Raw genomic sequence first — 13,941 nt, 5'->3', positions numbered from 1 at the left:
TAAAATTTTAAAAAATTTTAAATTAATTTTTAGATTATCTTTTAGAGTGCTTTATTATAACTTTTATTGTATTTGAAAAACTAGTTTTTGAAAAACACTCCAAAAATAGGAGATCCAAAAATAGTCAACAATGGCGGCTCAATTGTTGCTTTTCTCCTAATTGGTTTGCAAAAACATACGAGAGAACCTTAGTCAACAATGGCGACTCAATTCTTGTCTCCTAATTGGTTTGCAAAAACGTACGAGAGAACCTTTCTCTTGTTCATTCAATTCGGTCAACCCAAGGCAGGAAAAGCAATTCAAAAAGTCAACTATGGTGGCCTTTCTCTGTTTTTTCCTCAATTGTCTTTCAAAGCAAAAACCAAAAAACGAATCATCTCCAAAGCCAAAACCTACTCATAGTACAAAATTCCGTTTTTCGTTGGTAGCCGCCGAAAATGAAGGAATTTGATTTCCTTGTTATCGGCCGGTCCGACCAGAGAGGAAAACAAAACGGTTCCCCCAAATCTAGTTTTTACTCCTTTCCAAAAATTGGTATTCAAATACCAACACTCCCTAACTAAATAAAAGGAAATCTATTACAATTTAATTTCTTCAGCTTTTTTAAGCGAATCCACTGTTTGAAGTACCCCACATGTGACGAACCACAAAGATCCGGTTCTGAGGGCTAGATTTAGGCGTGGGCATGCCTACTCATCAGGAAATCCTCTTAAATGTGATTTTAAACACTTTTCAGCGTCAATTCCTGCAATTAATACCAAACATCACATGCATCTGAGTAAAATCCATCCAATTAGTGCAATATTTAGTCAAACAATTACGCAATATTACCCAAAATATCCCACTCAAATGCCCCCTTATCACGTGTAAAGGGCTAAAAGACAACACTTAACCCTAAGCCTCTGCCTAGTATAAATTAAACCATCTAGGCAGAGGTATCAAGACATGGTAAGAGAAGAGATATAGATAGAAAAAAATGCCTCAAGCATATGCCATGAATGGAGGAAATGGACCTCAAAGCTATGCCCAAAACTCATCCTATCAGGTTGCTAGTTTACCTCATTATAAATGTCTAAGGTCTATAAGACTTACGTAAAGATTTTATTTATTTTCTTTTTTTTTTTTTTTTGCGGCAGAGAGGAGCAGTAGACGTTGCAAAAGAACTCATCAAAGAAGAGATTGACAAAGAACTTGATGTCAAGCAACTTTCTTCAACCTCTGTGCATCCATTTCGCATAGCAGATTTTGGCTGTTCTACAGGACCAAATACATTTGTGGCCATGAAAGCGATAAGAGAAGCCCTGGAGGAAAAACTCAGAAAAGAGGGACTAGCATCTGAAGTCCCTGAGTTTCAAGTCTTTTTTAATGACCATATATCTAATGATTTCAACACACTTTTTGCTTCACTTCCACCAGAGAGACACTACCTTGCGGCTGGAGTGCCTGGTGATTTCCACAAGGTTTTGCTCCCAAAGGCATCCCTTCATTTTGCTCACTCGTCTTGCACGCTTAACTGGCTTTCAGATGTGCCAAATGAGGTTACAGACAACACGTCCCCTGCATGGAACAAAGGAAAGATTCACCACGGAGGGGCCAAAAAGGAACTTCTTGAGGTTTATGCATCTCAATTTGCCAAGGACCTGGAGTCATTTCTGAATGCAAGGGCACACGAGCTCGTCGATGGAGGGTTGATGGCCCTTGTTATTCCTACTGTCCCTGATGCCATCCGTGAATCTCAGACAACTATCGTCCCAGAGAAAGAATTTGAAATTCTAGGATCTTGTCTCATGGACTTGGCTAAGAAGGTTAGATTTCATTAGTTTCAAATCTTCAACTAAGAACTCTATGCGAATACATCTCAATGCATGGATGCAACATAGAATATTGATTTTCTTTGTCACTTGAATAACATTAAATTTGAATTATGATCTAATATATCCTAAATAGTTTTAGATAGTTAAATTATTCATTTTTGAATTCAAATGACATTTGGAATTCTTTTTTAATAGTTCTATGAGCCTGCGGGACAGGAGTTTCGTTGGATCGGATTTTTGCAGGGAGGGGCAGCCACCCCTCAAGAATTTTAAAAAATTCATTTGCCCTCTTATGAATTTTAAAAAGTTTATTTGTATTATAATTTTGCCTTAAGAAATTGCCCTTCTCCCCAAGCTTGAGAATTGAGAATCTGGTATTCTGTGGAAATATTTTTGACATTTTATATTTGCTCCACAAAAAATTTCAGAACTTTTACTTGCAAATAGGGCTATGAATGAAGCTAATTGAGCCAAGCACTCAAGTTGTCAAACTTGTCTATCTATTCTAAAGAGTTTAAAATTGTATTTAAATTTAATTAATTTATTTATTGCACTGAATTTAGATGAGCTTTTATCAAGTCAAACTCGATTAAATTTTTCACATATAAATTTCATATACCATGTTAAGTCAGCCAAGCTCGATTTCAGATTTGAAATTTTATTGGATACAAAATATTGTTCATGTTTGGTTTGATTAATTGGAGAACTAAGCGCAAATTAGCTTTTACTAGTTCAACCTCAATTCGAGTGTAACGTAGTTTCGCTCATTTTACATTCCTATTTGCAAGTATAAAATATTATTTTGATATTATGTACTTATTTCGCTGAAAAAAAGGTACAAAGTATTGGATGGAAGTGAGCTTCATATGTCAAATTTACTACTTGTAACAACCATGGACAGAACAGAAAAGCATATCAGATAACAAATGCAGGCCCAAAAGCATCACAAGCAGGGCACCAATTTCTTTTTCCAATATTTCCTCTGATTTATATCAATATCCAGGATGAAACAAAGCAGACATAGGAAATCAACAAAATCAGGCATAATATACCAATGGTAGAGAATGAATGGAATACCTCCTTGGTCATGAACAAGCTATTAACTATGTTCCATAATTTCTGAAACATGTCTTCAGCTTAAAAATAGCAGTTGCAAATCCATGAGTAGGAATTTTACAGTTTCTCTAATTTCCATATACTATATGAGTTTTGGTCAAAGTTTATCTTCAAATTTCGACTGCAGGTTTTGGCTAAAAAAAAGTACTTTAATTACTAAGATGCACTTATTGCAGGGACTGGTTGATGAATTGAAAGTGGATATGTTCAACTTGCCACTATATTTCCCATCTCTTAATGAGATAAAGACCCTGATGAAGGCAAATGAACATCTAAATGTTCAGAGAATGGAGATATTAAGCATTCCAGGAAAGCATGAGTTTTCCTCCAACCCTTGTGGAATTGCTTTGCACCTCAGAGCTGTATTAGAGGGACTTCTAGAGAAACAATTTGGAAGTGATATCATGGATGAATTGTTTGAACTGTTTACGCAGAAACTCGCAGAGTCTTCCTCTCTCTTTAACCCTGAGAATCAGGATGTGGTTGTCCTCCTGAAGCGAAAAATGAGAACATGAAACAAATTTGGTGGACCTTATGGATTGTGCTGGTGTTGTTAGTTTCCGAAGGGCAACCCAAGAAATGGCTTTGAAACAGCTGCTCCTGACTGTGGAACATTAGCTTGCATAATCCAGCATATCTAGAAGCTATCCATTGTAATGGATGAATACAAAAGAACTTATAATGGATGATTAACAAAGAATAAAATCTCACGTATCTTATTGTCCAACTATAAGCTTGGTTGAGGACATCATGTTAGAATATATATTTTGTGTGGCCTAAATAACCACATATGATATTTCCAATGATTTTTTTTCCCAAACGATAACATATGATATTTCTAATGATTTGATTAAATATTTTCTCACTAATTTAAGTGACAAATTTGTATGTGAAAAATTCAATCGAGGTCAATTCGATAAAAGCTCGTGTGAACTCAAAACAATGAATAAAGAAGCCAAATTTAAACACAATTTTAAATTCTTTAAAATTTACAGACAAGTTTGAAGACTTGAGTGATTGATTTAATTAGACTCATTTACATCGTTGTTTGGAAGTAAAATGTTTGTAGTTTTTGTGGGGCAAAAGTAATGTCAAAAATATTTCAACAGAATACCAAATTCTCAAGCTTGGGAAGAGGGGCAAGTAACTGACATCAGAATAATTTCTTAAGGCCAAATTCATAATACAAATTAACTTTATAGAATTCATAAGAGTGGGAGTGAAATTTTTAAAATTCTTGAGGGGCCGCTGCCCCTTCCTGCAAAGATCTGATCCAGAAAAATCCCATCCCACATGTTCGTAGAAGTGTAAAAAATGAATTCCGAATGCCATTTGAATTCAAAAATGAATAATTTAATTAATTTGACTATCTAAAACTGTTTACTATTCAATGCTAGATGATAAATGTTCGAATTTAATACTATTCAAGTGATGAAAAAAAATCAAAATTCTACTTTGCGTCCCAACATTAAGGGTTATTCAAATAGAGTTCAGGGGTTTAAACCTTACCTCTCATCAATATGTCTCTATATGAGGATTGTTCTAAATCCATACGAGTGAGTGGTGCACCCGTCTAGTCTAATGGTGGTTCAGTTCCCGTCATGTTCTCCCGACTCAATTGGGCCATTCCTTAGAGTCGATTCCCATAGAGTAGGTTCCCTCCCCCCTCTTCGGAATAGGAGTAGGCTAGGTTAGGTTGTATGTGCCGTTACGAAAAAAAAAAAAGAAAAAAAAAAGAGTTCTTAGTTGAAGAAGATCTGAAACTAGTGAAATCTCACCTTCTTAGCCAAACCCATGAGGCAAGACCCTAGAACTTCTAGTTCTACCTCTGTGATGGTAGTTGTATGAGATTCACGGACAGCATCAGGGGTAGAAGGGCCATCAACCCTCCATCGATCAGCTCATGTAAATGACACCACGTCCTTGGCAAATTGAGACGCATAAGCCTCAAAAACTTCCATCTTGGCACCTCTATGGTGTTTCTTTCCTTTGTTCCGTGCAGGGGACATGATGTCTGCAACCTTTTTTGGCACGTCTGAAAGCCAGTGAAGCACGCAAGATAAGTAAGCAAAATGAAGGGATGCCTTTGGGAACAAGGCCTTGCGGAAATCACCAAGCACTCCTGCTGCATAGCGGTGTATCTCTGGTGGAAGTGAAGAGAAAAGAGTGTTGAAATCATTAGATATATGGTCGCTAAAGAGGGCTCAAAACTCAGGGACTTCAGATGTCAATCCCTCTGTTCTGAGTTTTTCCCGCAGGGCTTCTGTTATGACTTTCACGGCCGCAAAAATGTGAAGGCAGGAGGGAGGGATTGTGAAGCAAGACGTTCGGGATTTAAAATCTCTCACTTATGCTATAAAAAACAAAAAAAGGTTCTTCCCAAAATTCACACCCTTAAGGGCATAAATCTCAAGACGTGGACTTTCTTATGAGTTTGAGATAACGCCTTCTAAAATGGATATGTGAAGGCACTTTGTGTTTTACCCTTATTAAATACGCCCATAATAATAATGAAGTAGGAGATGTCATTATTGCTTAAGAGTTTATGGTTTTAACTTTTCGGTAATGATTGTCGATCAGGGCAGGGGTGGAAGAAAATATTAAGGTGTGATTCAAGTTTATGGTTTTTACTTGTCAGTAATGATTGCTGATCAGGGGAGGGTTGGAAGAAAATATTAAGGTGTGATTCTGTTTAACTTCGAAAAAATCACGCCTAGGTGGCTATTGGGAAAAAATTATATTGAGACATTAGGAATTAAAAATCTTTGATTCAATTTTCCTTTTCCCCTGTCTGCACTTCTTAAATCACATCTTTTCTCCTATTTACAAAAATTTTAAAAAAAAGTTTATTTGACATACACAGTAATATTTGATAATTCATAAAAAGTTATGGAAATGTCTGAAGTGACGAAGAGTCACCATAACTCACAATTGAGTGGTTCATGTACGTGATGCCACGTATAGGTTTTAACCTAATATTATAGGGTAGATTAGGAACAAATTTGTGCCGGTACGTTTATTACAAGTGATAGTAAGTTTCTTATAAAGCAAGCAAGTGTTATAATTTGTGCAAGCTATTCTTTATATAACAAATCTCACTAAATTTTTAGCAGAACTTACCACTTTTTCTTCAAAATTTACCACTTTTATACAAAACATACTATTTTTTCAAGAAAAATTTATGATTTCAGTGACAAATTTTACCATTTTTTTTTTCGTAAAACTCAGTGCATAATTAATAAATTCAACTAACTTTGAAGCAAAATTTACCATTTTTTATTACAAAATTTACTACTATTTCTTTCAGGTAAAAATCATGACTTTATTAACAAATCTTACTATTTTTTTATGCAAAATGTAGACACCAAAATTTTGATAATTCATTTATTTATTTATTTACGCTTGACCCTTTAATTCTTATTTCAAGAAAGATCATTTTTTTATTTGATTGGTTTTTATAGGAAAGTGAAGATAGGAAAAGAAAGAAAATGGAAATGAAAAATCAAATTTCTGTAAAAAAAAAAAAAAAAATCTCCCCTGACGCGCGTGTGCAACACGCAGCACACTAGAAACCAACACAATAGCTGGATTTTTGGAGCATTTTGGATTCGATTTTTCTTCCTTTTCTTTTTCCCCAACTTTACCGGTACAAAGGGCACCTCATCCTTGCAAGAATTATCAAGAAACCTCTAGAAACAAGATCATCAAATGGTCCAAAATGAGCCAACAAAACTCATTCCATCCCCACCATTGAGATAAGGGTTTTGTTGTTTTAGTCTCATTTAAAAGGTTGAGAATGCAGCTTTAGGGTAAAGAGAGTTAGGGGGAAGACGGCAAAGAAAAGAACAAAAAAGAGAGGAAAAAGAGAACGAGGAGAGAGAAAAACATAGCAGAAATTTTCTGAAAAATTTCTTGAGCCAGGGCTAATGATTCAGCCTCCTTTCTGATCAAAATCCGATCTCGATTTTAGTTCTTTAGATGATTTTTTTTTTGTTTTTGCACTATCTACATTCATCAAGGGACAACTTTTGTTCAGAAAATTTTTAGTAAAAAATGCCTCTAGGTTCTTTGAATTTGGGCTTGAAATACTTGCTTAGCCAACCCTTGAAACTGATGTTAGACATAAAGAGTAGGATCTTTAGTATGATTTGTAAATTATAATTAAGAGATAAATTTTAAATTGGCATACCTTGCGACATTGAAGACATTTTGGAGAAAAATTCCACAGCTCTGTATCACCAAGCCCTTCAATCTCCAAGGTTGTAAACTATAGCTTTATGCCATCTAGCCTTCCCTCACCTAACTCTCTGTTATGTTATTTTAGTGATGGGTAAAAATAACGTATGTCAGAGTGGTGAGAAGGACCAGGAGCTCTAGAACATTTATAGAGTCACAATCCGTCCCATGATGGGATAATGATAAACTCTAATATTCTTATCGTACTTTATTTATTAACCATAATGATAAGATACAGTTTAAAATTACTGTAATTATCAGATAAAGTACCACAATAAATATCATATAATATGTCCACATACAATGAATATGGGACTTCCTACTTCCTCCAGTCATATATTCTCATTAGAGTTCTGTAATTGGTTATTCGTATTTATTCATATGGTTATTTATCCTTCTAATTAACGGGAGTTATCTTAATCATATTATATGTGGTCATGCAGGCCACATAAATATTCTAACATTCTCCCACTTGGACAAATGACCACATAAATAATAACTGTACAGAATCAAATAAGTAAGGTAGAGTGGCCACAACATTTAATTATGTTTATCCTACACCGTCATTAGAATGAATCATGGCAGTCATATATCAATTTGAACATATTTCCTTTCATGTATCACAATTCTAACAACTTAATGTAGATAAACCTAATGAGGAAGAAATGGACAACAATTTTGATGTCCATTTAATGGTCCAAATATTAATCCTGTGCATAATTCTCATGACAATGTGCACAAACAACAGGATTTAATATTTTACACTTATATGCCCAAACATCAATAATAGCAAAACCCCATTGAACTTATATGTTCGCAAAATCTTTTGGCACCAATATTTCATTAATGGGTATACTCAAATGGACACCTTAAATTTGACATATTTTATAGAACAATCTAATACATGATTCACTTTAATGTGCTTAAATCCATTAAAGCACTTACTGTTCTATAAAGATACAATAGTGGAAAGTCTCAACAAAACATAATGGACTTAATTATCCATAAAAAGTTAGAAATATAATAGCAACTATACAGTAAGCTAATGAGTTCTTTATGAGCCATATGATTGTAACAACAACTTAGCCGGCATCCTTAAGTTGTAACATTAATGATCATAACTAAAATCTAACGAACTCAAGTAGTTGCAACTATTTCGTCATTAATATTCTAACTTTATGCCAATTTACTTGATTCAACTCCCACTTTTCCTTATATACCTTAATAAAAGTGTCAAAGTTGAATGACCAATAGTACAAAATTGACAAAATATAGGCCGAACAACAAGTACCTAATTATAGTATTATAGCATCCATATAACTTGCAATTATTTCAAAATATAATAAACATTATTTCAATCTTAGATTCTTAAAAAAAGACTCTTTAGTGAAGGCTAGATGAGATAGTTCAAAACATTCATTTTCTATCTCTATTAATACCAAATACATGAAAGGTATTATATATATCCTTCACTCAATAGTTTTAGATAAGAATTGCTTATTACCCAAAACATGGAAGAAATTTTTATCTATATACAAACCAAATACACGTTATTCCCACTAATCTTAATGTATAATGATTTACTAAAATCGTTCTTCTTAAAACAATATGAAGAATATATTAGAAAAAATAAATCATTAGTGTGATATCAATTTGGTTTAGATAAAAATTCTCTATCACTTGTAATCAATAGGCCATATTCCCTTTACAAACATAAGGTAGGCACATGTTTTAGAGATATATAAATCACATCTACTTTAATGTAGCTCCAAACATAATGAACTACAAGTGCCACAACCAATATCAGCAAAAACTCTAATTAGCATTATAAGAGGTTTACTGCATTTGTACTCTTTTAAGTTGAATAAGTCACCAACAAGTATATCATTATATCATTTAACACCACCAATATATCTTAATAATCCTGATAGACCATACATTACCGGTAGTGTTAAACAACATCGTCCATTGTAGCACCAAACTTAAATGTAGTTGTGAAAATAACTATATAACATTTATGCCTAAAAGCACACATAAACTCTTGAATTTACAAACATAGATATTAGAAAGTTTACTAGAATTGAGAATTTCTTGACTCCCACTATTTCCTTAATAATTTGATTAGTGGGTTTATAATAGAATATTCTTCATGTGATCTCTCAACTATAGTCACGTAGAGACAATTGTTGAAACTTGAAATTTCTCTTAAAAGACAATTAATCTCTATAACATAATGGCAACGTGTATGATTCACCTTACCTTTCAACTCCATTATTTGAGTCAAATCACTCATTCTATTTTCTCAAAATCAAGTATTTCTAATATAAAACACTTTTGCAACATATGATAGTATAGTCTATGAAAATAATCATTTTTTTAGTGCATTTAGCTTCTTTAGGAATTGATTATACATTCCCACATAAGCTAAAACATCTATATATTATTGATTCAGCTTCTTTAAATGTTGATAATATATCCCCATTTAAACTGAAATATCTATCCAATCCAAAACATAAATGAAATTCGTGATAGTAATGGATGGATGCACTAAAACATGTATAATGATATTTTCAAGATTTCACTGTACAAGAGCAGAAAAATTCTAACTGCTATTTGTTATGTCCAAAAGTGTTCATTTCTTGATACAAACACATAACTCAAAATTTGTCAATTAAGCATTGTATATTCCTTATCAATGCCATATATCAAGAATTATTCACATAGGACATTATAATTTTATTTTCTACCTTTTATACATTTATGTCTTCATCTCTTGTACAACATTTAAAATACAAGAACAAAGACATTAAGTTTGAATGGTTATCAAAATAAGATAAGTAAATACCTTTAACCATTTCAACTTGGCAGAAAATAATTCACAAAATTTCGTATTTTGATTATTAATAGAGTAAACTCCTTTGGCCATCCATAATAATCTGACTAGTCAACTTTCTGTAATGTAGTCTAAATATATGCCATGATAAAATTTAAAATCATTTAGTCTTGTATTTTATCAAAATACATTTATGGAGACAAATTTCAATCTCCTATGGCAAACTTAATAAGTTTACATGAATAACACACTTAATGCCAATATTGTTACATAAGACAAATGAAGCTTGTTCTATTTCATATATCATTTGAAAATCTAGAAATATAAATTTATTATTTTAAAACTCCTATTGAATAATCAATATTAAAATCGTATTCAATAGTTATTAATTTTAAAATAAGCGAATTCTAGATTGCGACAAATATATTTTGAAAAGAACTTTCTATTATGGGTAAAAATACTCCACTTGTATATTCGTAAAGGCATCGACAATGTGAATTGTATGACGTAAGACAATTAATCTAGTGTCATTCATAGTCATAGAATGAGGGATTCCATTAAATTCTTTCAAAATAATTTTCAATCATAAAGACAGATCTTTCAATGTTTTCCTGACTAGATAAGGACAACATATATTTATTTTAATATATATTTTCATCTTTTATGAAAACATTATTGTCTCTATTTGTATTTCCACATTTATGAGACATGATATTAACTTTAAATGTCCCGTCTCTCAAATTTAAATTACTCTTATTCTTTCACATACACATGGTTAAGTGTGAGTAATAACCACATTCTTCGATGTGTATTATAAAAGATTTTGAATAGTTCAAAGTTTCGAACGAGAATTTAAAACCAAATGCTCAAGAAATTATCAAAAATCTATCAATCACGGGATTTACCATAAATAAATTATCAGTTTGCACCTTAATTCAAGAATTAATTTACACTATTTTAGAGTCAAAACAAAAGGTGTTTCAAGGGTGTTTAGTCAAAATTATACTATAATTCCACAACCACCTTTATGAAAATTTTGACTTTAATCACTCTAAGGGTAATAACCATACATCTCAATGTGAATACAACATTTAATGAGCATATTTATAGTATTAATTGCTCTAACTACTTGTACCCAACCATTATATTAGCACGTACACATTAAAGTGAGATTCACACTCACATGTGCTAATTTAATTTTGCACCCAAAATCAAGAGAACAGAATAATGTGGCTAGCATAAGAGAATAATAACAAATTATTGGAATATAATGCAAGTTAAAAACAAGAATACTAGCATAAGGTGTAAGGATGCTATTTTGTCTTACTATAAAATAGTAAATCTAAACTCATATGCTAAAACAATAAATTAAAGAAATAGTCCTAGCCTTTGGGCATAGAAAATTTCCTAATTTAATGTCTAGCAAACCAACTTGTATAATAGATTTACTAAATAATTGAACATTAGGTGAGTAATCCATTGCATCATCATATCCTACCTTTGGGTTGAATAACGACACGCCAATGATCACTCCATAAGTGAGAAACTATTATTCACTTATAAAATCAAAACAGAAATATTATATTCATTGGGCAATTTTACAAGTGACAATTATTCACTTGCATTAGAGACGTTATACACCTTTGGGTAATATAACAACTACTTCATGAATATAGAAATATAATACCTTTGGGCAAATTATAATTCTATAACCATGATTTCACATGAATATAAATAACCATTTAATAAACTTTATCATAATTAGGTCACTTTCGTGACCTAATTAATTATCACTATCATGTTTATCTAGGTTATTTAACCTCAGGCTGCCCAAGAATATAACTATATTAGTTTAATATATGGTAACTTGAATATCCATGAACCATTATTAAGAATACTTTTATCTTACATTGCCCAAATATGCATTTATATATTCTCTCTTAAAATTTGAGCTTTTCATGACATAATTGTAATTCTTAATATCAATACAAAACTTTCTTCCCAAAATATCAATTGTCATTGACGGATACAATGAACACAAGAAGTATATATGCACTAAATAATTTGGGTTTCAAAAATGGTTCACCATGGCATAAACTACTGCAACTATTAAAGTAGTATACAATCAATTATGCAATCAGCCATCATGATCAATTCTAAGGTTATTGCAATAAGAGCATATTTATTAGCCATATATAATTGCTCATAAATGGTGTTTCAATTCAAGTACAATTTACGCATTCAAGTTGTATTTCAGCACACAAAACCTTTTATGCCATAGATGTAATCAATACGCACATAATATGGTTACATTAAGAATCGTCAGTAGAAGTTTTGGGCACTGTAATCGAGCATACATCTAGTTCTCCTTAAATTCTTGCGGTTACATACAGCTTAGATGTTATTAAGATAACAATTAAGCTTCTAATAATAATATTGAATACTTTCCTAAGGATCAGATGCGGTAGACTAAACAAAGTTAATTGATTCTCATAACCAAGGAAGCAAAAACTTCTATTCAGACATTGTCAATTCCGCCATCCAAAGCCAACTAACAATACAAGTTGGTACATGTTCCAAACTGACTAGAATAATCAATTATTTGGTCCGAAAATGATTGTTCATTCCATTTTTGTGTTCTTACATATGTCCATTCAAAAGTCCGATAATATGATTAATCAAGTATTTGGTCCATGCAACTAGCCACTTGGAGTAATATGCATATGAGCAATTGCATAGTTGACATCGGGACAATCAATCATAGGATTCATAACAAGCATATACATATGATTAAAGACATCTAACTATCACCCGACCATAACAATTAGCGGAAAACATAGTCAATAGCACAGATACGTCATGCAAATTTTGTCAAAAATTGAGTTCCTCCACTGCTTGAAATTTTTAATAGTCAAGGCCGGTGTATGCATATGTGGCACAGAAATAATGAACCAGATTCTTAAACTCTAAGAATTTTGTCTTAAACTTTGTCGACAGAAATAAATCAAAATTAAGTGTGACCTAATAATTTACAAATCATAAACTTCAACCCAAGCTCTGATACCACATGTTAGACATAAAGAGCAGGATCTTTAGTATGATTTGTAAATTATAATTAAGAGATAAATTCTAAATTGGCATACCTTGCGACATTGAAGACATTTTGGAGAAGAATTCCATGGCTCTGTATCACCAAACCCTTCAATCTCCAAGGTTGTAAACTATAGCTTTATGCTATCTAGCCTTCCCTCACCTAACTCTCTGTTATGTTATTTTAGTGATGGGTAAAAATAACGTATGTCAGAGTGGTGAGAGGGACCAGGAGCCCTAGAACATTTATAGAGTCACAATCCCTCCCATTATGGGATAATGATAAACTCTAATATTCTTATCGTACTTTATTTGTTAACCATAATGATAAGATACAGTTTAAAATTACTGTAAGTATCAGATAAAGTACCAAATAAATATCATATAATATGTCCACATACAATGAATATGGGACTCTCTACTTCATCCGGTCATCTATTCTCATTAGAGTTCTGTAATTGATTATTCATATTTATTCATATGGTTATTTATCCTTCTACTTAACGGGAGTTATCTTAATAATATTATATGTGGTCATACAGGCCACATAAATATTCTAACAACCGATTCCAAGAAGCTGTCAGCTTCATCTTCTAGTATTTGGATCCGTTTTTTTTTTTAAAATTTGCCGCGTTTATTCGACTCCACAAGGTATCAAAGGTAGTTTATTTCATTTCTTTCCTTTCATAAACGCTTAGATCCGCACCAGATATGTGAAAATCTTCGCTGCTGTTTTCCTCTTCCTTTTTTTTTTTTTGCCGGCCGTTAGCTAAAATTTCTCCTATATAATCTTGTGTTGAATCTTGTATTTGGGTGATGAGATTTGGTGTTGATGTTTGAGGTTGCATAATC

General features: G+C 32.4%; 1 protein-coding gene across 1 annotated transcript; it reads left to right on the top strand.

Annotated features, from left to right (window-relative positions):
* The first annotated feature begins 906 nt into the window (after positions 1-906).
* Positions 907-3,657, top strand: LOC113700170 (loganic acid O-methyltransferase). The gene is made up of 3 exons (XM_027220679.2): positions 907-1,045; positions 1,137-1,805; positions 3,107-3,657. Exons 1-3 carry the CDS (start codon positions 977-979, stop codon positions 3,443-3,445), a joined length of 1,077 nt encoding a protein of 358 aa, XP_027076480.1. The 5' UTR covers positions 907-976; the 3' UTR covers positions 3,446-3,657.
* The last annotated feature ends 10,284 nt before the right edge of the window (positions 3,658-13,941 follow it).

Source organism: Coffea arabica, chromosome 7c (genome assembly GCF_036785885.1).
Source record: "Coffea arabica cultivar ET-39 chromosome 7c, Coffea Arabica ET-39 HiFi, whole genome shotgun sequence".
NCBI lineage: Eukaryota > Viridiplantae > Streptophyta > Magnoliopsida > Gentianales > Rubiaceae > Coffea > Coffea arabica.
Note: the sequence above shows the minus strand (reverse complement) of the source record. Positions and strands in the feature narration are given on the sequence as shown.

Bases quoted from the DNA above. Each gene is read 5' to 3' on its own strand.
- LOC113700170 (XM_027220679.2), top strand. From the start codon at position 977: ATGCCTCAAGCATATGCCATGAATGGAGGAAATGGACCTCAAAGCTAT. The intron at 1,046-1,136 runs GTTGCTAGTTTA...TTTTTGCGGCAG, and splicing joins CCCAAAACTCATCCTATCAG to AGAGGAGCAGTAGACGTTGC. The intron at 1,806-3,106 runs GTTAGATTTCAT...CACTTATTGCAG, and splicing joins TCATGGACTTGGCTAAGAAG to GGACTGGTTGATGAATTGAA.